The sequence below is a fragment of the Neopelma chrysocephalum genome, unplaced genomic scaffold, assembly GCF_003984885.1.
Source record: "Neopelma chrysocephalum unplaced genomic scaffold, ASM398488v2 Primary Assembly neopelma1_71, whole genome shotgun sequence".
NCBI classification, from domain to species: domain Eukaryota; kingdom Metazoa; phylum Chordata; class Aves; order Passeriformes; family Pipridae; genus Neopelma; species Neopelma chrysocephalum.
Genome location: NW_020897731.1, coordinates 11726284 through 11748946, shown reverse-complemented (window position 1 = coordinate 11748946; position 22663 = coordinate 11726284). Strand labels below are relative to the sequence as shown.

Here is a 22663-nt window from a genome sequence, read left to right as displayed (position 1 = left end):
ACAAAGCTATAGTGGTTTCATGTCTGCTCAAGGGAGCTGCCAGTGTCAGGTCTGAACCTACTGAGTTAACCCACCCGTCACATAAACCCCCATGCTGGTGAAAAACCTACTGCACCTCAGCAGTTCTCTGTCAACCTATAAAGTACTACTCACATCTGCACTGTAGTTAGATATTTCAGATATGTTTTGCTATTCTATTTTGTATGTATATAATAATAAATTGGGTAAAATACATGACCCAGACAATGTGTTGCAATTCCTAGGAAAAACTCTCATAGTTGAAAGCCTCTATGAAAGCAGGTACTGCTCTGTTTCACCCCCATTGCTGTCACTTTTACTCACATGAATTAACACCTGCTCTAGAAATAGCTGAATTTTATTCATATTCAGAAAAATTCTATTAAAATAAAATGGTCGATTCAGGCCTTTAAATTGCAGAAAGCAAAAACCTTAAAACCAGTATATAGTCAGAGGAGCCTTCTGAGTGAATTTTCCAAATCTGTGTGACAGATCTTACCCCAGATCTGAGCTGAGGTTCAGAGGCTGAGCATGTAGTGCCCTGTTAAGTAGAGATTTCTATTTTCAAGTGAAATAATTCCTTCTGTTAAAGAACTCACAATGTTACTTGAAAAATAAATATTTCTCTCTCAAGGAAATCAATTACTGTCCTTCTGTAACTTGTACTGCAACTGGAATATAATTACATGCTCATTGAAAATAGCATTTTTCTAATTTAACAGAATGATGGATATCCTCTCTATCATGCATGGCACACGTTATGCCATTATAACCAATTTGGAATACATGGATGGAGATAAGGAAACTGATTCACTGTTTCTTTACTCATAAATTTTATAACAGTGTAACTTCCCTTAGAGCAGGTGTGACATAACGAGATCAAATGTATGTTGAAACCAGCAGACATAAAAGTTGTGACTGATAAAGGTGAGAAAATAGAGACTTAAAATATCACTGTGAAAACATTGGGACCAGGTGAACTAACTAATGCTTTAGTTTGCTGATGGTTTATTATCTATATTTTTATTATCTTTCATCTTTAGAAAGACTGAAAACTACGGAAGTATTTTCTCTTGTTAAATATAGTGTTTAAAACGGGACTTGCAATAAACTAAACAGATTTTCCTAAGCAAATGGTCAGATTTCACCTGAAAGGCAAAGTTTTGTGTTATAAAGTTGATAGAAGTTTCCAGGTCAAGTCTTTCTCATAAATATGCCTACAAGCAGTAACACACAGCTCCGCAGATAAACACCGTGACCTATCGTGTAACCGAACAAAGGTAGCTTGACATATATACTCTTGCTGTACCATTAGCTTAAGAATGTGTTCAGTAGTAAAATCTTTTTTTTTTCAGATGTCATTAAAATCACATCATTCCCAGACCCTTTTACAAAAATAATTTTACATTTTGATGTAATACATGATGAAAACCTATTTTGCAAATTATACATATATACATGCTGATAACTTAAATGCAGGGGATTTGATGTATAACATCCAAACGGATATACTGGTTTCTCTATCTATATTTTGTTTAAATATGAAGCAGTTTCTGAATATTATAACACCTGATACAATTTGCCGCATTTAAAATTAGTTACATTTGATTGACTTTTGTGGAACTACCTATAATTTCACCTAAAATGAGATGAACATCAGCCTGAGAGGTCTGAAGATGAATGGAAGTTCAGTTAAGCTAATTGCTGTCAGTATTGTGTCTGTGAGAGCAGAAAGAGTTTGCCAATTAAAAAAATAATTTGTTAACCTAACATCAGTATATATGTGAACATGTATCTGCACACACACATTCTATTAGTACGCATGTGTATGGCACACACACATTTGGAAATTGTGCTTATGTTCTCACAGGAAAAATAATTTTGAAGCCTGCCAAAATGCACTACATGCAGAGTACTTAATTTAGTTTTAATTATTGTTCCTTTAAGTAAACCAAAGGATTTAGTGATTGCTTTTTTCTTTGGCCTTGAGCTGCAGCTACAGAAGAGTGTCCCAGAAGACACCCAGGTCTTGCGTCATACACCCTGTCTGTGCAGCTCTGTGCAGATAGCTAAGAAACTTCAGGTATCTAAATTGACATTAGCATGCGTATGTTTAGACAGCTGAATCACAACCAGAATGCCAAGACAGTCTCCATAATTTCCTTTGGTTCATTTTTCCAGCATAACACTGAACTCAGAAACACAACACTACACCAAGTTGTATTCCTGTAAAAACACTCTCCTGATAAAGGATCTTTTCGCCAAGGATGAGTCTTTAGGCTGCATTAAAGGAGTTCTGCCTCTCAAGATGTGGTATCCAAAGGAAGTAGGGGCTGCTTCTCATATTTTACACTGCTCCAGGGCTGAAAAGTCCTTGACATTTATTCATGGATAAGCAGAATAAATTATGGCAGCCCCTCCCGTTACTCTCTGACAACTGCTACCACAGAGAAAACATTTGGCACATAACACAGAATACACTTCCTGGCCACAACCCCAGTCAGGAACCTGATTTTCACGGAGTTTATGGCAGACTCTCCATAATCATCACGTGAGCGTGTAATGCAGAAATAATTACCCTGTTAGGTGGCAGGTATTTTGTTACTTACAAGTAACAAAGGTGGTACCATAAAGGATATGGTTCAGACATGACTGCAAGATAAAACTGTCTCTGAATTTTTGGCAGATGGAATCAGTATTTCTGTATTCTAGCTCTAAAACATAGTCTAAGAGTGATTTTCAGCACATCAGATAGTACCTACATTCTGTACCTAGTCTTAAAAAATATTGACTTTATATTATCTATAATTATCTGCAGATAATAAAAAAGCCTATATCAAAACTTTGCTAAATGCTAATTTCATTGCTCTAATACTGCAAGAATGTCACTTGCAACCACACATTCCTTTCATTCAAGAATTACAAACTCAGACATTAGGTTGTTTGATTCAGAACATTAAATCTGTAACAAAATCTCATCTGACAGAAAAATGTTTGCCTTTAAAAAATGTACCCACTCTAGTCAGCAGTCAATAAGGCAAATTAAGTTTTGAAAGACAAAATAATGCTTTTCTTCAGCTTCTAAGAATTGTGCCATTTGTGATCCACTCTGAGTAAAACTGAATTGTACTTTTGGGGCTATGCTGCAGTATCTTACAAACTAATGACTGCAAAATAGCTGCGTTACCTAAATGAGAGGATTTCTTGACTGACATAAACAATAAAAAAAGAAAGTACATCACTTTTATTTGCCTTTCAGTTTTAGATGGGGACAGCACATTGTTTCTGTTCAAACTTGTAAAACCCAAAACTTACTCTAAAGTTTTTCCATCTTCTCCTTCCACAAAAAATAATAATAAAGTGGTTCCTCCATTTCTGTTCATATATGCTATATATGCAGCTGATTCCCTAATTTTTAATACATTCAGAAGTTGTTCTTAATTGTAATTGTAGACCTCTTCAGCGAAAATGGTTACACAGGAGTGAGCAAATGACTCATGTTAAGCACAGTTCCACACAGTTGGATAACTTCACTGTGTGTCACTGACATAATTCAGGAACTTGACTAACTGGTATTTTGGTATAACCACATTTGGAGATTTTGACCTGTGTTTGTGGTCTGCTCTCAGTTAAATATTTATAGAGGAAATTGTACTAAAATAAGAAATAAAAAACTTTCAAAACCTCCTATGCATTATTCTGTTCTTCTAAATCACATTTTAGATGCCCCAACTAACCTTAGTTACTCTTGCATTAGTGTGATATTTTGTCATCCATAACAGCAAAATAAAAGTGACCTTGGGAAGTCTCTGTTTCCTGAAGTATATGGCAGATAGTACGTCAGTCCTGACTTGAAATATATTTGTATGAATGCAAGAATTTTCTTTTACAAATTTGGTTAAAAAATAAAACAATGAAAATGTATATAAAAATAACAATAATAAAAGCGTTATTTTGATCCTTGATAGTAGCTTTTGGTCTATTGTTGTCTTTTCAACTATTGATTACAATGAATGTATAGTATATGCTACAAAGTCCAAAATCTGATAACAGATAGACAACAAATCTACTCTTCCAGGAAAGAAAAATCCAGGAAGAAAAATACAAAAATAATATCCCCTCAGCACACAGTGAGATAAACACACCTAAAAAGGTAATACATTTTTAAAAATGGAGAAATATAGAACATAAATGACATGGAACATATTATATGTGGCCTAAGACTGAAAAAAGGGAAATATCTTGCAGCTTTAACAGTTTATGTTGAAAGTAGACTTAGAAAACCAGCCTGCTAGGTACTCTGTTGTACTTGCTCATATGCCTGTATCAGTATTTCCTATACATATACAGTCAAAGAAAATTATGTTAATCCTGTTAAGATTAGTAATTAAATACTAAAATGTTCAGCGAAGAGCTCATAGAGAAGAGTTCACAGAGAAGAGTTCACAGTGCATGTCAAGGATTTAATTGACTTATAAGCATAATGCTAACTACTTCTGAAGTTTGTTGATTTTCTTTTATATTTTAATGCAAAACCAAATTGATTAGTTTTACATCTCAAAGTAGCCCAGCAGATCACTAACTACATAAACTTTCTAAAACTTTTGAAAGAAAATACTTAAAGGAAAATGCATCTGAAGCTGTGGGTATTTCTCAGAAACACAGCTGTACTGATGGTCAAATGAGCAAATATCCCAAATACTAGAAAACAAGGCAACTAAATATAAATTTGCAAAAGAAAAAAAAAACAAAACCACAAAAAACAAGAGAGAGAGAAAGAGGAAGAATCACACTCGGAAATACATTGCTACAGTACAAAGACTGACATTGCGATAGTCAAACTGCTAGCAGTGGTTATAACCCAGGTTCATAACAGTAGGTATAATGCCAGAGAGCTGTCTGAGTTGATAAATCAGATTCTATCCTTTTAAAGATGTTTCTTGCTACCCCTTGCCTATAATAGTACTGTTCTTTACTTATTCAGAGCATGAATCCTCCTTTACTCAGATCCTGTCCCTTTTGGCTTTGTACATCTCCTGGGAGCACAGAATGATTCAGTGGTAACTTAGTCATTTGCACACTGTACAAGATGATTTTACTGGAGAGGAAAAAAATAAAAGCTGCACTTATCAGTGGAACACTTTCTGTTAAATAAAGATAATTAAAGCATCAACGATCCATCCATTTCATGTTTAATTAGCCCCTCTTTCATCATAATTTGTTACTGAAGGCCAAATGTGGGTCACTTTTAAAAACTAATTGCAAAATATTTAATATAATGCAAAATTAGAACAGAAAATTGAAAATACTTCTGTATACTTTTCACTAAAGAGTAAAGTCAAATGTATGAAAGAATTCACCAATGTAAATGTTTATATTTAATAACAATGTTCCCTTTTTTACATTGCACTTATGAATTGTTATTATTATTATTATACTGTAGGATATTTGCTTATCTAAAAGTTGTGAAAAATTTCATTCTTTAGAGTTGCTCTGTGATTATAAAAAGTACCCTTTGAGATAAGCATCTCTGTGTACGTGTGTGTCCGTACATAAGCAATAAAAAAGATGATGCTTTCCTGCATGGTTAAACTGATTGCCCCCTTAATGGATGAATTTTGGGTCCTGTCAAGGCTGCTGGGTGTATGTGCATGTTTATGAGGAAATTGACCCATTTAGTTTATAGATACAATTCACATACATGATAACCAACTAGTCAAAATGCTTCTATATTGCAACAGACTAATTAATGTTTGAAATATTACAAAATAAATTAACTGGTTAGTATGCAAATAATTTTTTTCAGAAATTAATTTCTACATATTTCACTTTCATGGAAATAAGACTTTACAGCAAATGCATCCAATTCTGATTAGTGTGTCAGCCCACTCTGGTATGATAAATATTTTTTCTTCAGTAAACAGTACATTTCCAATGAGAAAAGGCATTGGGGTTTTTCATAAAGAATTACAGAATTGGTTAAGAAGCCAACACCCCAAGCAAAGAAATAATGCTGCTCAGAAATTCCTGTACCGATTCTCCTAATTCTACTGACAGGGACCAGCACCTCTTAAAAAAAATAACAAAGAAAAAAATGCCAGCACCATAACTGCAGTGTTTTAAGGAGTCAATAATCACTGTTTAGTAGAGCAAGTAAAAAAGAAACCAAGATAATATGATGGCAAAAAATTATAAACATATAAACAGTATTTAAAATGCCTGTTGTTCAAATAGTGGTTGTTAACACGCTGATTCATGATTAAAAGTTTCAGTGAAATAAACCTGATTAGATGCCACTATTTTGCACTGTAAGACAAAATGGGGAGGGGAAAGCATATATTATAAAGATATATCTCTAACTAAATGACAAAATAAACAATTATTTACAATTAAAATCCATTATGAGAATTATGATTAAGTATGTAACTCTCCAAGCTGCTAAGTGACTCCCCTAAGGAGTCCTTATCTTTGGCTGTCTTTGCTGGAAGTTAGTAGTAACCAGGCTCCTCAAAGGCAGCATACAGCTTTAACTTTTGGCAAGCAATTAAGACCTGTGGAATACTAAGTGATTTAAAATTTGTTTGGCATTAAGTAGATATGTTAGTGCCTTACTGAAAAGTACAGAATTGATAAGTGAGAGGCTAAAAGAATATTTCAGAGTAATACTATGCTAAATAAGACAAGATTAGGAGTTACATTTGTGAAAGTTCTCCTAAAAAAAAGTGACAGTGAAATGTCAGAAGTCTACTGAATACAGAATTTAGTTTTTAACTTCATCTAACACATGATGTCAAGAAGGAGGAGAGTTACAAATTGTTTGCAGTTTTCGCTGCTGGAGTTCTCTTATACAATTCTGTATCAAACAATATATATTTGGGAACTCACATAAGAATTCGATTCATCAACTTCAAAAGGAAGTATCAAATAATCAGAATGAAAACAACTTGCATTTGCTGGGGTACACCAGTCGGTCATGTAAGTAGAGACTTTTTTTCCCCGACTGCTCTACTGTAGGTATACAAAAGTATCAATTACCAATTCTAATTACACTAATGGGAAATTAGTATTGCTCTCATCTCCAGTAACTTCGAGCAGGTACATTCTGCTGAGTTCACTTATTTGTTCTAAAATTTTATACACCTTCTAATGTCTCCTCAGAACAAAGGGAACTGACAGTGAGTAAATAAAGACAGTCTCAGAGATTTCAAGTAGTCTCCCTACCATGATGTCAATATGCCACTGGTTCTGTTTCACATGTACAAGAGAACTATGAAACAATCTGATATACACCACGTCAGAACCTGATATACATCACATTTATCTGCATCTGCTTCACATTTCTCTCTGAACAACGTCCTGAACAAGAGCTCCATGTGGTTTAGGTGTTAAAAATCCTCATGTATTTTGCCTGCTAAATTAAGAAATACTGAACTGTCAATGTTTGAGATGTGAAAAGGGTATATATTGTTTATGCAAGTAAGTCTTAATGACCCCATTACAATACAAAAGCATGAACAGAACTATACAAATGTCAGTCAGCAACAAGCTGGCAAGTACCCATAGGACAGTGGTAACAAAGATTACCACTGATAGTCTCTCCCATAAAGTCCATTGTTTAGCACTACCTTTATTGTTTTCCTGCACAATTTCCAACTTATGTGCATGTGTGCAAATATTTTCTACTTGTTTGAAAATAAACAGATAAGACATTAGAATACTGGCTATAAACTACTTGGGAAAACAAACCTTCATAACAGACTAAATATTTAGAACAAGAAAACCATCAACACTGAGAAATTGTTTTTGTAACAAACTACATAAGTAATGTAGCAACTTAGGCTGTACTTCTTTTAGTTTGATTGTTGCAAGTAAAAGTGTAATAAAGCCATTTTTTTCTACAAAGAAGTTTTCTAATATATTTTATATGAAAACATATTTTTGGAAAATGTTAAGTAATTCAAAACATATTTCTGTAATAAAATCTTAAATAAGTTTTTTATCAAGCAAAACAGTAATTTGTAAGGTATATTCCTTTACCATTCCTACACTTAGAATACAAGTCATTCTTTTACACTAAAAAGAAATTACACTGTAACAGATTATAATCCATATGTTTAGATAAATTGCAGCAGCAAGAAAGAAGCAGTATCTGATTAGCATATATTCCATTGCTCCTTTTATTCCAGTCTTTGCTTAAATGGCATAATCTACTATGTGCTTAATAAGACTTAGGAGATGGAAGGTAAGGAACTTTCTTAGTACTTTGTATTTTATACAGACTATGCTCAAACTGAAATTGTGATGTATTCTCTAGGAGAGAGTTAATGAAATGTATCACCCAGAAACTACTGTGTCAAGTGGTCTATATCAGTCGTAAAACCACATACACAAAAGTACTGGCAGATAGTACATCAATCACTTTTTTTGGTGGCCAGAAAGACTGGAGGGACTCATACAATTATGTTATTTTACAATAACAATATTTTAAATGTTTCTGAGCAGAATGCAAATACTGGCGACACGTGATAAAGCTTCAATTGTACTAAACTAATAGACATTTCAAAGTATTAAAAAAAAAATCATCGTGTACCATATTTGCATGTTAATAAAGTGAACAGAAAGTATTTTTGTAGAACGAGTCAGAATTTCCCTGTTCCAGCCTTGGCTGTGTACTTACACGAATCAGCATTCATTTGTTCCTAGATTCTTGTGTAACATGCATTGTAGCTGAGGAAACATTCAGAATATTATCTTATATGTAAGGATGTGATGGAAATCACGGTGTGAAGTTATCTCATTTCACTATCACCCACAAAGTACTCCTCCAAAGAAAAGCAACCTCTGTTCAGGCTACATATGTGTCTTATAAAATAAACAGATGCTTTCACTTAGGAGCTTGATTCCCCTCTGTGCTGTCTCTATTTTATTGTAAGAACTGTAAATCAGTCACTACCGTCACCAGTTTTAGGCTATCGGAGCTTCACTGAACCAATCCCCGCCAACGCAGCCGAGACCAGAGCCAGTCACTTGTGGCACCCCTGAAGGCACCTCCGAGAGGTCTCATGGCAGTCACACCCTACAAACAGAGCTATGCGGCAGCTGGGCTGGCAAATGAGGGCCTCTCAGGTTGAATGAAATTTCATGTGATAGGCAAGAGGGGCATTAAAAACAAACAAACAAACAGAAACAAACAAACAAACAAAAAAAACACAAAAAAACAAACCAATGAAAACATACTGGAGTTGCGATTCTAAACTCAGGCTTATGTGTATTCAGAGCAACTACTGAAATGAGTGCAGTCTCTGTGGTGTAAATTAGATCGCAGACAGGCTGTGTGGATTATTTAAGCATTTTGGTCCTAATGAAAGACCTGGTAATTACAGCCATTAACGCTTCAGCGCGTCGGCTGCAAATCCACTCTCACTCACAGCTTTAGGAAGCGTCAGGCAGGCAGTAACCCCCTTTCCCCGAAACACCTGGCTGCTGAGGCGAAACTTTCCACCTCAGCCGGAGCCGACACGTCTCTGAGGCTGTGAAAGCATCTCGGCGGGGGAAGCGAAAGGACCGGCTGCTGAAGGCGGGGCCGGGGGGCGGGCGGGGGATGGCGGCTCCGCCCGGTGTGGGGGAGTCCTGATTCCCCACCCCCCCCAAACCGCCTGGTTTGGCCTCCGGGCGAGCGGCTAATAAAGGCATCTCAAGTTGCCTTACAGCTCGCTGACGGGGGCTGGCGGCCAAGCCCCCGACCCGTGCCCTGCCCCCGCGCCTGGCTGCCGCTGCACCTACGGTGGGGCAACCTGCCCCCCTTGGTGCGGCTACGTGGACAGGCTGTTTGGCTGCCGGGTGTGAAAAGCGGAGGGAATGGTAAAAATAATAATACTACTACTACTAATAAAACCCAATAAAGACAGCTGGCTGTCCTTCCTGCGTGCTGTGTGTTGCGCACCTGCCTGCCTGGGGGGAGGGGGCGGGGATACCAGACTGAACGGGTCATTGAACCTGACGGTGGTGTGTGCCTGTGCCAGTGTGGGAGGCGGGGGGGTGCGGCATCAGTCCCCGCTCCCTCACCCGCTCTGTGTGTGTGTGTGTGTGCGTGTGCGTGTGCGTGTCGGGGCCCCGCGGGGGATGCGCAGGGCGCAGCGCTCTTACCTGCTTGCTGTACTTGCTGCTGGCCTGGCAGCTGTACTCGGAGCAGTGGTCCGAGCCGATGGAGATGTTGTCGCCGGCGCCCACGAAGGTGTTGGCCGGGGGCAGGTCCTGTACGGCCTGGTGCTTTTTGCCGGCGGTGGGAGACTGCGGGTGCAGCTGGACGGTGGGCAGCGGCGAGCTCGACTTGTAGTGCCTGGCCAGGTCGGGGCTGCCCGGGCCGCCATTGACGGAGCGGTATCGGCCCATACCAGGGCTGTCTGAGAGCTTCTCGTTGACGCTGTCGTAGCGCTGCCCGTTGGGCTTGGAAGCCTCAACAGTGACGATGCTGCTGTAGAGGGGCTGCTTGCCCTTCTTGCCTTTCTTGTCCTTCTTGGGCTTCTTGGCCTTGTCGTGCTGCTGTGGGGTGAAGAAATCCTCATGGTCCTTCTTGCCAGCCTCGTAGCCGTGCTTGCCCTTGGAGCGGCAGTAGCGAGCCATAACCACCACCAGGATGAGGAGGATGACAGTCATGATGCCGGCCACCACGCCAATGACTATGCTAAGCCGCTGCTTGCTCAGCTCATAGCTGGGGTCACCGGCGATGTCCTGGGCCAAGGGGGTGTGAAGGCTGCGGGCCACCTGGCTCTCCACCACGGTAGCATTGGACAGGCTCTCATTGACGAAGACATGGAGTAGGGCAGTTGTGGACTGGGGAGGCTGCCCACTGTCATTCACCTGCACAACCAGGCGGTGCAGGCCATAGTGCTTGGGGGCCAGCTTGCCCACCAGTGACACCACACCACTGGCCGGGTCGATCTCAAAGAGTTTGAAGGGGTTACCCCCAACAATGCTGTAGTTGAGGTCGGCATTGAGACCAGTGTCAGCGTCAGTGGCAACCACTGTGGCCACTACAGTGCGCATGTTGCTGGAGGGTGGCAGCACAGTGTAGGAGCTGTTGCTGGGGAAGGTGACTGTGGGTGCATTGTCATTCTCATCCATCACAAAGAGGGACACGGTGGCAGTGGCAGAGCGTGGTGGCTCACCTCCGTCCACTGCCTTCACCTTAAAGGTGTAGCTAGTCTGCTGTTCGCGGTCAAAAGAAACAGTGGAGAAAATGGTTCCGGTGTCATTCTCGATGGAGAAGATGCCAGCTGCCTGGTCGTGGTCGCCAGGCTGGATGGAGAGGCTGAGCTCAGCATTGCGGCCCTTATCAAAGTCCATTACAGTCACCATGCCCACAGGGCTGTTGGGCTGCAGGTTTTCCTTCACATAGAAGGTGAACACATCCTGCATGAAGCGCGGCTCATTGTCATTGCGGTCTGCCACCCGCACCACCACTGTGGTGGAGCCTTGTAGTGATGGCACCCCTTTGTCCCGGGCTGTCACCTGGAACTCGTAGGTGTCACGTTGCTCACGGTCCAACACCGCCTGCACTGACACATCCCCAGAGTCAGGGTCTATGCTGAAGATGCTGCCTGGCGCCTCTGAGGATAGGGGTGAGGCCTCCAGTGAGTAGGTGATCTCGGCATTCTTGCCGCTGTCCGCATCCGTGGCGACCACTGTGGCCACCCTCTCACCTGGCAAGTTGTTTTCTGGGAAGGAGACCTCCAGCACAGCCTGGCTGAACACAGGAGGGTTGTCATTAGTGTCCCCAACCCGCACCAGCAGGGAATTGTTGCTGGACAAGCTGGGGCTGCCGGAGTCCACAGCTACAATCACCACGTTGTAGTCACGGACAGCTTCATAATCCAGAGGGGCCGAGGTGTGGAGAAAATACTTGCGCTTGTTCTGTGGCTCCCCTTCGCCCTCGCTGGCCGGCTTGAGCTGGAAGGGCACATCACCTACCACGGTGCAGGTCACCACGCCATTTTCACCTTGGTCTCGGTCTGACACCTGCACGAGGGCGATGGGGGTGTCCACCAGCACGTCCTCAGCCACACTAGCCACCCCGTCCCGGAGCGGAATGCGCCCGATTTTCCGTATGTCGATGGTGGGCACGTTGTCATTCTCATCCCGGATATTCAGCACAACCGTGGCCTTGTCTGTCTTGGGGGGCTGGCCTCGGTCTCGGGCCATGACAGTGAAGCGAAGCTGGTTCACTTCCTCCCGGTCGATGCGGTGCAAGACACTGAGCCAGCCCGAGTTCTCGTCCAGCCGCAGTAGACGCCTGACAGACTCTGTGGCCGCCCCAAAGACATATTCGATCTGTCCATTCACCCCCACGTCCAGGTCGGTGGCTCGCAGCTGCAGGATCGGGGTCCCGGGGCTGCTGTTCTCCGCCAGATCCGCCTCATAGACGCTCTTCTCGAAGCGGGGGCTGTTGTCGTTCACGTCGGTGATCAGCACCCTCAGGATCGCCTGCGAGGACCGTGCCGGGTCGCCGCCATCCCGCACGCGGAGGCTGAGCTCGTAGGAGTCCCGCTGCTCCCGGTCCAGCGCCCCCTTGACGATCAGCTGTGGCTGCTTCTCCCCGTCCAGGGTGTCAGCCACCTGCAGCTCGAAGACGCTGCTGCGGGCCGCCGCCTCCGCCTCCTGCCGCCGCTTGCTGCCGCCGGGGTAGGGGGCGCTCTCGGGGGCCGCCGCGGCCGAGATTCCCCCGCCGGCGCGGCGGCTGCTGTCCCCGCCGGGCTCCTGCAGAAGCTCGTAGCGCTCGATGCCGTTGCGGCCAAAGTCCCTGTCGGTGGCGGTGGGGAGCAGGTAAAGGGTCCCCACGGGCCGGTTCTCCTCCACGGTGAGCGTGAGGACGGGGGAAGGGAAGGTGGGGGTGTTGTCATTGATGTCCAGGATGATGACCCGGCCCTCGAAGAGGTCCACCCAGCTCTGCGACGGGCCGATGACCGACACCTCGAAGTCCAGGAAGCACTCGTTCTCGTCGAAGATCATCTGGCACTGCGGCAGCTTTTCGCGGTCGATGCGCCGCTCTGTGGTGCTCAGCTCCCCGGTTATGTTATCGATCTTGAGATAGTCGGAGCCCGACTCCAGGCTGAATGTCACCTCTCCGGAGCCCGTCACGATACCCAGGTCGGAAGCCACGTTGCCGATGCGAATGTCAGCGGGTCCCTCCTCGGCCAGCCGGTACTTCAGGAGCTGTTTAGCCGCTGCCAGGCTGACCCAGAGCGGCAGAGGCAGGAGGAGCAAGAAGCAGCAGCAGCAATGTACAAAGCCAAGGAGAGTCCGCATCTTCCTCATCTTCCCTGCACTGAAACCCCCCGCCCTCCTCTCAATCCCACCTGCCCCCCCAATAAACTCCCCTGATAAGCCAACAGAGCGGCTGAGCGTCCAGGTGATCAATTATAAAATCCTTTTATTCCTGGAAACTTATTGTCTCATGGCTGGTGCAATTGGTGGTCAAAACCCTGCTGCTGGCTCCTCTGCTGCCCTCCCTGCCTTCCAGTTGCGATATACTTACAGTTCACGGGACAGTGTATTTTGCTTTTTAAAGATTCATCTCGGTAGATAGGATGGGATTTTCCTTCTCCTCCCCCTTCTCCTCCTCCTCTCTGATTTTACTGTAATCACTTTGCAAGGTTTGCAATAAAAGCAGGAGCAGCACTGTACGATTCGAAGCCCCCCAGGTCGTCTTCTTCGACACTAGAGTTAACTACAATTCACACTCTCTCTCTCTTTTTTTTCTCCCTCTCTCTCCCTCTCTCTCTCTCTCAGCCGCTTACGACCAAGGCATTAGCTTTATTCTTCCCCCTCTCAGCACACATAGGGGAAAAAAAATGTGATTCGTTTTATTCAAAGGGCTTGTGTCGGGAAAACTCCAAATCCTCTTAGCAATGGGGAGTTCTTAGGAAAAAAAAAAAAGTAAAGAAAAAAATAAAAATCCCAATAATGTCGGTAGCTGCACAGCTGATAGGAGAAGAACCCCGAGTATTACAGAGCAGTCCACAGAATATCCCCTTTGGTTGGCAGAAAAGCACCCAAATCCATCTTCAGAGATCGCCTAAAATGTTCAGCTCTTTCTCCGGAGCGGATTTTTTTAACAACTCTGCGCAAGGTCATTAGTCACAAAGCAACGATACAGAAACTGCAGAAGCCGTTTGCCCAGAATTTGCAAGGCTGGAGATAAGAACATAGACACACAACAGTCCCAAGTTTGTTTTTGCATCCGCAGTTTGTGTGTGTGCCTTACCTGCATTTGCACTGCATGTGTTATAGCAATCTGGATCTGCAGCACTGAGAGCGATTCACAAATGAGATTGCAGTCTCTCTCTCTCTCTCTCTCCTCTTCCTTCCCGTCCCAATGCAGGTAACCAGATCTGAACTTGATCCTTTCAGTTCAAAGGTTAGCAACAAAACTATGTGTCCAAAGGCGATTATTGGTCGCTCGTAAATATACCCGGAGCGGAACAAGATGTAACTGGATCCCCCACGTGAATTAACACAGATTCTGAATTACATCCATATAAGCGGAATGGCAAAGGGGAGGGGAAAAGAGCCGCGACGCGATTAAAAAAAAGAAAAAACAGAGTTCTATTTGCAAATAAAATTATATCAATCAGTTGTTTCCTGTGATCTGCACCGCCACAGTGGGTGAAATCTGCAATTGTGCATTCCCTCTTGTGTCTTTCAGAGAAGTGTGGATCAGGCGCTTTCACGGCAGAGCGGCTTGTGCTTTAAAATGTTGAATGGCAATTGAGAAGCTTCCCACTCGGAAGAAAAAAAAAAAAAGGAAAAAAAGAGAAGAAGCGGTAAACCGACAAGTTTGCCCAAAGTGGTGGGAGCTGCTGAAGCCTCTCTCGGTAGCTCTTCCCTGACGCTGCAGCAGCAGAGCCGCCTGCGCTACATACACACAGAAAGAGAGAGGGAGAGAGAGAAAGAGGGAGAGCAGAGAGAGAGAGCGAGAGTGAGAGAGGGAGGGAGAAAGGGAGGGAGGAGGAGGAGGGAGGACGAGTCAAGCGCTGCACTCCAGAAAGCTGTCTTACCCTCTGTCTTTGCTGCTGCTAGTGCTGCAAGTGGGATAGCTGCTCATCTCAAAACACCAGTTCAGTCCTCAAAACCGAACCTCATTTCACGCCCGAGTATTGCTTCTGTTGCCTTCTCAAACCTCTCTAGTGATTTTCTCCTACCCTTTCCCTCCCCACCTCCGCTGTAGCCTGTGAATCGAGCAACGATTTTTAAAGCAAATGTTTATTCGCCTTTCTTTTCTTCTGTTCTGCATTTTGCGGAATCACGCTGGTAAGGAAAGTCGCTTCGCAGATTCCCACCCTCCCCTGTCGTGTCGGTGCTTTTGTGAAATAGCTGCAGTCACTGTAACTGCATAAAACTCCAGGGAGCAAGGGGGGCTGCCTTAGATCTCAGACTTTCGTCTTGTTTCCCCGTGCTGTTTGAGCCTCTCGGTTTTTGTAATTGTGTTCTTCCTATTACCATGACTTGAATGTGTCTTTTCAGCGTGTTTGTGGGTTTCCTAGGAGAAAAAAAAAAATCCCTCGGAGAAGATAATCAGGATGGGGGCGAGAGGGTTAGTAGAATAAACACATGTAAGAAGTAACAGATTTATTTCCGAACAGAGACTTGCTGCTTCGATGATAGCTAAAATGTAGCGTCACCTACCTGGGTAAGTGGGAAATAAACTTTAATGTTAAAGCTCTCTGCTCAACTTTGCTTATTCTGCCATCCCTAGTTCGCGTCTCCTTTTGACTTTGTGCCATTTAATCGCCTATGGCTTTTGTGTGCCCCCCTACGCTTGGTGATGCCTGGATCCTGAACGCGTCCTCTCCGCTCGGATCCCGGAGGGAAAAGGGAGACTCCGGGAGCAGGCGAACATAGGGCACTCAGTGGGGAGCACTGGCGTGTGCGGGGGTGTCTGTCTGTGTGTGCGGCTGTGTGCATGCGTGTGTGCCTGTGTGTGTGTGTGTCCGTGCGTGCGCGCAGCGAGGGGGAAGCAAGAATCCAGCTGTTCTTTCTCCCTCTGTGGGAACACATGTGGGAAAACAAGTTGTTGCGGGTTCTGTGTGTGCGTGTGTACATTCCTCTTTATGGGTGGCTGTTTTGAATAAAAATGCATGCAGACGAATGTAGTGAAATGCTTTTCTTTTATCGCGATGACATATTTGAGCGAAAAGCGGCCGTATATGTTGAGGTGGTTCAAAGCAACGGTAACAGCGTGTCTTTGTCATTTGGGGCAGTGAGTGACTGTAGGAGGCAGGCAAGGTTGCCACCTCTTTCCTTGGGGAGCTCAGAGGTACAGAGGGGCAGAGCCGCGCAGCATGGAGTCGGTGATAGGGAGGGAGGGACTGCTCCCTTCTCCGGAGGGCTGCAGAGCTACTCCTCCGGCGTCTCCTCCGGCCCTGGCACCGGCCCCGGCCGCTATTCCTACCCCGCCAGAACAAGAAAACCCTCCCCCGCCGATGCTGGAGACACTCGGCTTTCTATCTGCAGAATCAGCGAGAAAGCCCAGCTCGGCGCAGGCTCAGTGCTCACCGCCGCAGTCCCGGACGGAGGAGGGGGGCTCGGGAACGCAGCATCTTCGCAGCGGGTTAAGTAGGATTAATACCAAATCCCTATTATATTTGCCAAGCAACTTGAATTTATCAAAATTCCCCCTCGCTGTTCTGGAGCTCCGAGAGGAGGAAATTTTGCTCTCAGAGTAAGATCCAGGCATGCCAGTACGTAGAAATACCAGCATACTGCATTACATTGGCTCCCTGCACTGGCAATACAATTGCGAGCCGCAGCTCCCGCTGTTCCCTTCCCTTTGTGTTTTTAAACACAGCCAGGAAACTTAATGTATTCGTCAGGGGAGGGGCGGGATGAGAGCGTTTTTAACCTCCCCGCCATAAACTTTAATCGGATTCCGGGCTGTTGCACGGCATGGACGCTCGCCTCTTGCTTGCGTCTCCTTCCCCGTTGTCTCCCATGTCTACTTTTACTACGGTCTGTTCTGCGAGAGCCTCTTTCAAGCGAATGAGTGATTTCTTTCTCTTGCCATGTGCAATCGCTCCCCCTTCCCTTCCTACCCTCGCTGGCCTCTCTTACACACACTATGCCTTTCACACGCGGTCTGCACCCCCAGCCCCCCTCCCTTTCTTTCTTTTTTGTAGTGTCTTCACATGCAATCTCTCTCTGAATGTGCAATGTCTTTCCTGCTCGGGAGTGCTGCGTCCTTCACAGTGGATTGGTTCCTCTTTCGGAGCAGAGGTAACGGCCCCCCCTTTTCTATCATTCCCCCTTCCTCCCTCGCCTCCTCCCCTCCTCCCCCAGGGCAGGCGGCCGGCGTGGGAAATGGGCCCGACGTGCGCTGCATGGTGGATGGCCGCGCTGCTCCCGGTCCACGTGCCCCGGCTGCCGGGGGGAGGACAGGGCTGTGCTGGCTGTGTGTACCCCGCACCCCCCCGCAGCCCGCTCGTTCGTGCGGGGAGAGAGCGAAATCACCCCCGCCCCCGCTCTCCGCCTCCCCGGCACCGTAGACTCCCGGTCCCGCGGCCCGTGCGCCCACAGCTTCCCGGGTGTCGGTAGGAACAAGCCCAGCTGTTTCAGGAGGAGGAGGTTTGTCCCTTTCGGGCAAATCTGTTGCGCAGTGTGACTCCCCCCCCTCTTCCTGGCTGCCCCCCTCCCCGATGCACACAGACGCCCACACGCGCTCAGACGCGACACGGCATTTGTCCTCCTGATCGGGTGAGATCAAGTGGGAAGAGGGATCACAAATGTAATCGTCTGTAATAAATAAAATAGCCCGAGATGCTGGTGATATACAGAGGGGAAATAGGAGCTTGTGTCCTTAAAGGGAACATCTGATAAGGCCACCGAAGTGGCATCTTGCGTGTGGGAAGGAATCCGTCTTGCTGACAATCGCAGCCGGCTGTACGTGGGGAAATCCTAAAGCAGCCTGGGAGCTTCCCCGGCTCTTTACATCCCCCCAAGCTCGCGATACTCTGCAGCGGGGCTTTGTTGTCGTTGTTGTAGTTGTTGATTGGAAAGACAGGGGTCATCGCTAAAATATGCAGATGTAATTAATGGCTGGTTTATCTGCATGTCTTGGCTGAGCCCGGCTTCTGTCGTCTGCAGCCGAACTCGCGTCCACACTTGGCGCTTTCAGCCCACGATAATTTCGTTTTCGCAGTTTAGGAATGTCGGTGGCTCTCACTGGAAAATTATTTCTGAGATCCCTGGTTAAAAACAGACAGACTGGTTGCGTATCCATACCACTCTATACGTTAACAAATGCACATTACTTATTACTATTTGCACGCACACAAACGAAAAAGAAGCTCCACAAGGAAAAAAAAATCGGGTTGGCTTGAAAGTAAAGTATTCATAATAATACGTGGAAAAGGTTAAATACAGTAAACATGACAGCAAATTCGAAAGCAGGGTAAAAACAAGGACAGAACCCCCACATGCAGCAGTTAAAGCCACATGACGGAAAGGAGAAACTAACTCAAGAACTCCACCAAGGGACAAACAGCTGAAATGACACCACAGCAGCACGGAGCCTGCGGTGACCTCTCATCTCTCTAAAGTGTCTTGCTGATCTGGTACAATTCTGTTCTGACCTCTTCACTCCCTTCCCTACCACAACCGCCCTTTGTCCGCCTCAGAGCTGCCTTAGTTCCTTGCAGTGAATATACTGGGAGGTCGGCTGAGTTACAGGGAGTACTGACACTTGGCCAGTGTCTTTCACAGCTTTGCAAATATGCTTGCTGTGTAGTAGCATGTAATAGGCAGCAGTGATTAAATTATTCATTGCAGCAACAGCCTTTCTGATGGACGTAAAAACTTAAGAGTTTAAATAAGGAAACCACAGATTCACTTTTAAGCAGATAAAACCCACATCTGTGCTTATTTAACTGAATGCTAGCTAAGCATGAAACCAGTTACTTTGTTTAAATCCTCTCTTTTACTCTCTTTCAGAATTTCGAGCTAGATAATACACCATAGAAGTTACTGACAGAGCAGAATTAATCTGTGTTGGATAACACTGGTTAAATCTCACATGATTATAATTGCTCATTCTTAAAGTCGTATTTGAGGTCTGTTCAAAATGAATAATTCTTGCATAGGCATGATTCCCTCAGCATTTCTGATTTCTCACATTTATAAAGAATTATGATAATTAATATTTAGCCAAAGGGGTAGTGATTTTGTTTACTAAGATTTTTGCAGTGTATATATATTTCTTACAAATCACAATTAATAACTTCGAGGTTTTCTCTTTCTTTCATTTGTTCCTGACATTATTCCATAGAATTTGTTATGAAAGATCTTTTACAGACTGTTTTTTTTCCCCAGATGTTGATAAAAAAATCTAACTATTCAAAATCATGCAGAAATGACAGACAGAATATGCTTAAAATCAGAAGGAAAAATTAATGAAAGGTCTTAAAAAAAAGCATATGAATTTTTATGAGGGGAGGCAGATTTTTGCTAGATTTATGCTTCATATGCAACTACTGACTTTCCTGGATTTGCAGGGGTATAAATGAGTGCTGTACCCAGCCCCATTATTTTATAGATTTATTTTTAAATAAAATATTGTTCAGTTTCTCTAAATGCGAAGTAAACTATAGAAAAAATTAGGGTTTGTATGAATTCCTATAAAAATATAGAGAAATTATGAATAATTAGTATGTATTTTACATAAAAAGATAAAATGAGCTATTCAGGGGAGATAATTAAAGCTGGATTTGATTTAAATGAAATGTATGAGAACCAGGTAGCACCAACAAAGAAAGAAAAATGTGTTCATTGTCACTGAAAATATTAAATGGGTACAGTTGATATGCATATGGATTCACTAGCAGAGAACACCGATTACTTTGGGAAATAATGTAGGATGGGGTTTTTTTTTATATAATGTTTCCAAGGGGGATATCAGTAGTGAGCCCACTGAAGGTCTTAAAGTGCCTTGTAAATTACCCCTATGAGATAAAAGGAAGTGCAATGACCTGCTCAGTCACCTAGGCAAGCCACTAACGAATGTCTCTTTCCAGATTATGTTAGTCAGATCACAGTTTTGCACTTCTGTACTTTTATAATATATATTCTGGATTCACCTCATGATTTGTCTTTGAATATGTGGCAATCATTTCTGCTTTATTTGGTGGACTGGTGAAAAGTTAAAGAAGCTCATTCTGAAGAGAGTTTAAAACAAGTCTGTGTTCCAGAGAACTACATATACAAAGAAATGTCTTGTGTCATGAAATTTGATGGATAGCAGTAAAATATACTAAACCATCACAGATATATTGAAATACAGTATTTTCAAGCTCGAGCTCCCACTTATTTCTGTCAGATATCCTGAACACATATACTGAACTAACTACACAGACTTCGTAAAACCATTTTGCCTCTACACACTCTTGAAGACTTCTCAACCTAACATAATTTTTCAGCTCTGTGCTCTACATTTTTAATTTTTTATTTTAGGATGCTACAAATATTTTTCTGTGAATTAAAGTTTTCTTCATTTTTAAATTAAAACCACAAGATCATAAAATCTTTTGTTCAATATTCCTAGTTCATCCTGTGCAACTTTAATTTATTTTTAATATAATTCAGGAGAGCATAAAAGATCTGGCATGTCTTCATGAATCTACTGTGTCAGTTGCCTGTTGAGCAGAAGAGAAAATATCCAAGCAAGATGGCAACTCTGCAGAGTTCTGAATAAGAACCTTTGATATCATAATTCAAACACTGTTATGGATAATTGAATTCTGTGATGCTCTATGCCTTTGTGTAAGTTAATACCAGTATATGTTATTGACTATACCTAAAATGGTATGTAATGGTATATACTAATTTGGGACCTTTAATGTTTCTGTCTACTTTATCAAAAACAATTACTGCTCTCTGGCTGAAATAAGAGTCATATAAATACACAGTTATTCTAAATTAGGGAAATAAATATGGTGGCAAAGTCATTTAGAATGGGACCAAGCTGTTGGTTGCTTATTGGACAGGCTATTTGGCTTTGTTCTGCAATGATTAAAAGTGCTTTACTAGGTATTTTATAATGTTAAAACTTGCCATTTCTTTTCATATGAAAAGTGAAACATTAGAATCCTTAGAGGCTGTATTGCTGTAAGCCTTATTTAGCTGTACAGTGCAGAAACAGATAATGTTTTTCCTTAATCCATTGTTTGACTTTATCAAGGGCATGACTATTCACTGAAAAGAAAGTAAGGGCTATTCACCTGCTACCATCTATTGCTGGTGAGCAAAAAAAAGTGTAAAGAGATGGAGTCCCTTGCACATTTCCCTGAACTAGATTAAAACATAAACATATATATCCATTCCTGTTCTGCACAGGTCTAGTAAAGAGCTCTGGCACTTAGCCAAAATGAGAATTAGAGGCTGGAGAAGACCCTGGTTATATCACCCTAAAATGGGATCCTTTAATCACCAATAGGAGTAGCCAAATATATTTTAGGCTGTAAAACACTGATCTATATGCTGGTACTGATCAGCTGGTACTCTGATCAGCTTTGCTTCTGAAATGTTTTGCACTGCTACCTTAATTCTCCAAAATAAAGTAAAGGATTTGTAGCCACCGTTCCTGTGGGGAAGATTACATAGCCTGGTTTTGAAATCATTTGTTCACCTGCTGCCTCACTTGCACTTTTTGCCATGCACAGACAGCCATAGTTTTATGTCTACTTTAGCTGTTTTGCAAAGTTTCTTGGTGATCATCCTTCACATAATTACATTTTTAGCTTCCTTTATAAGAGTAATAAGTACTGCACAGAAGGGGGTTTTATGACCTACAATATATCTAGAGGAAGAGAGGTACTGATAAGTTTCCACATTTTTCATCTTCTGATAGAAGCCTGACATATCTTCCAGTTCATTCATTCTGTGAGATGATTAAAAAGTTGCTCTTCAACAAACTAAACCTCATCCAGGGCTCAGCAGGAAATAACTGCAATCTAAGCACATTAAAGAACAGACAGGGCAAACCAAAGTATACCTCTTTCTTTCCCTCTTAAGATCATGGGGAAAAGAGAAAAGCAGTCTAATATTGTGATAAAACTGCAAGCCTGCAGCAGCTGGTTGATGGGTTACGATATAGAACCTAATCCAAAGCATACAGAAGTCAATGGAAGCACTTTGACTAAATAAGCTTTGCATTAGGCACCTAGTGAGTGAATGATGTTTAAAGCATTCATGTAGATCTTAAGCAGATGAGTGAAGACGAAAATGATGTGTGTTTGAATCAAAATAAATTCCATTAAACTACTGGGTGTAAATGTTATTTTGCCTGACCTGAGAGATCATGTTTATGACTCAGAATAAACTGGCATTCTTCAGTGCTGAGTCCTATCCTCCACTAGTGCAAGCACTCACGTTGCATAAAAAGCATATCTCTCAAATATATATGTTTATATATCTGTAAAATTCTTATGTTGATACTAATCTCAAAGTTCAATACATTATAAACATCTGCAGGCTCTTTTTACCCATACATATATTTACTGGGGGCATTTCTCTCATCTTAGGGGTTTTTTTGCAGAATAAGACAAGATTTTTCAATTTCCTTTCATGAGTTAAATTCTGCATTCCTGACATCATGCTG

General features: G+C 43.0%; 1 protein-coding gene and 1 long non-coding RNA gene across 6 annotated transcripts in view; one reads left to right on the top strand and one right to left on the bottom strand.

Annotated features, from left to right (window-relative positions):
* Positions 1–14943, bottom strand: part of PCDH7 (protocadherin 7) — a 369727-nt gene extending 354784 nt beyond the window's left edge. For all 5 annotated transcript variants that reach the window (XM_027686522.1, XM_027686519.1, XM_027686520.1 and 2 more), the window contains exon 1: positions 10165–14943. In XM_027686522.1, the coding sequence (XP_027542323.1) occupies positions 10165–13332 (3168 nt within the window). In that variant the 5' untranslated portion in view covers positions 13333–14943. The remainder of the gene's footprint in view (positions 1–10164) is intronic.
* A 1806-nt stretch (positions 14944–16749) lies between these two features.
* LOC113969246 lies at positions 16750–20862 on the top strand. The gene is made up of 3 exons (XR_003534790.1): positions 16750–17289; positions 19003–19121; positions 20650–20862. It is a non-coding gene; the product is annotated as an uncharacterized LOC113969246 (long non-coding RNA).
* Positions 20863–22663: the final 1801 nt, after the last annotated feature.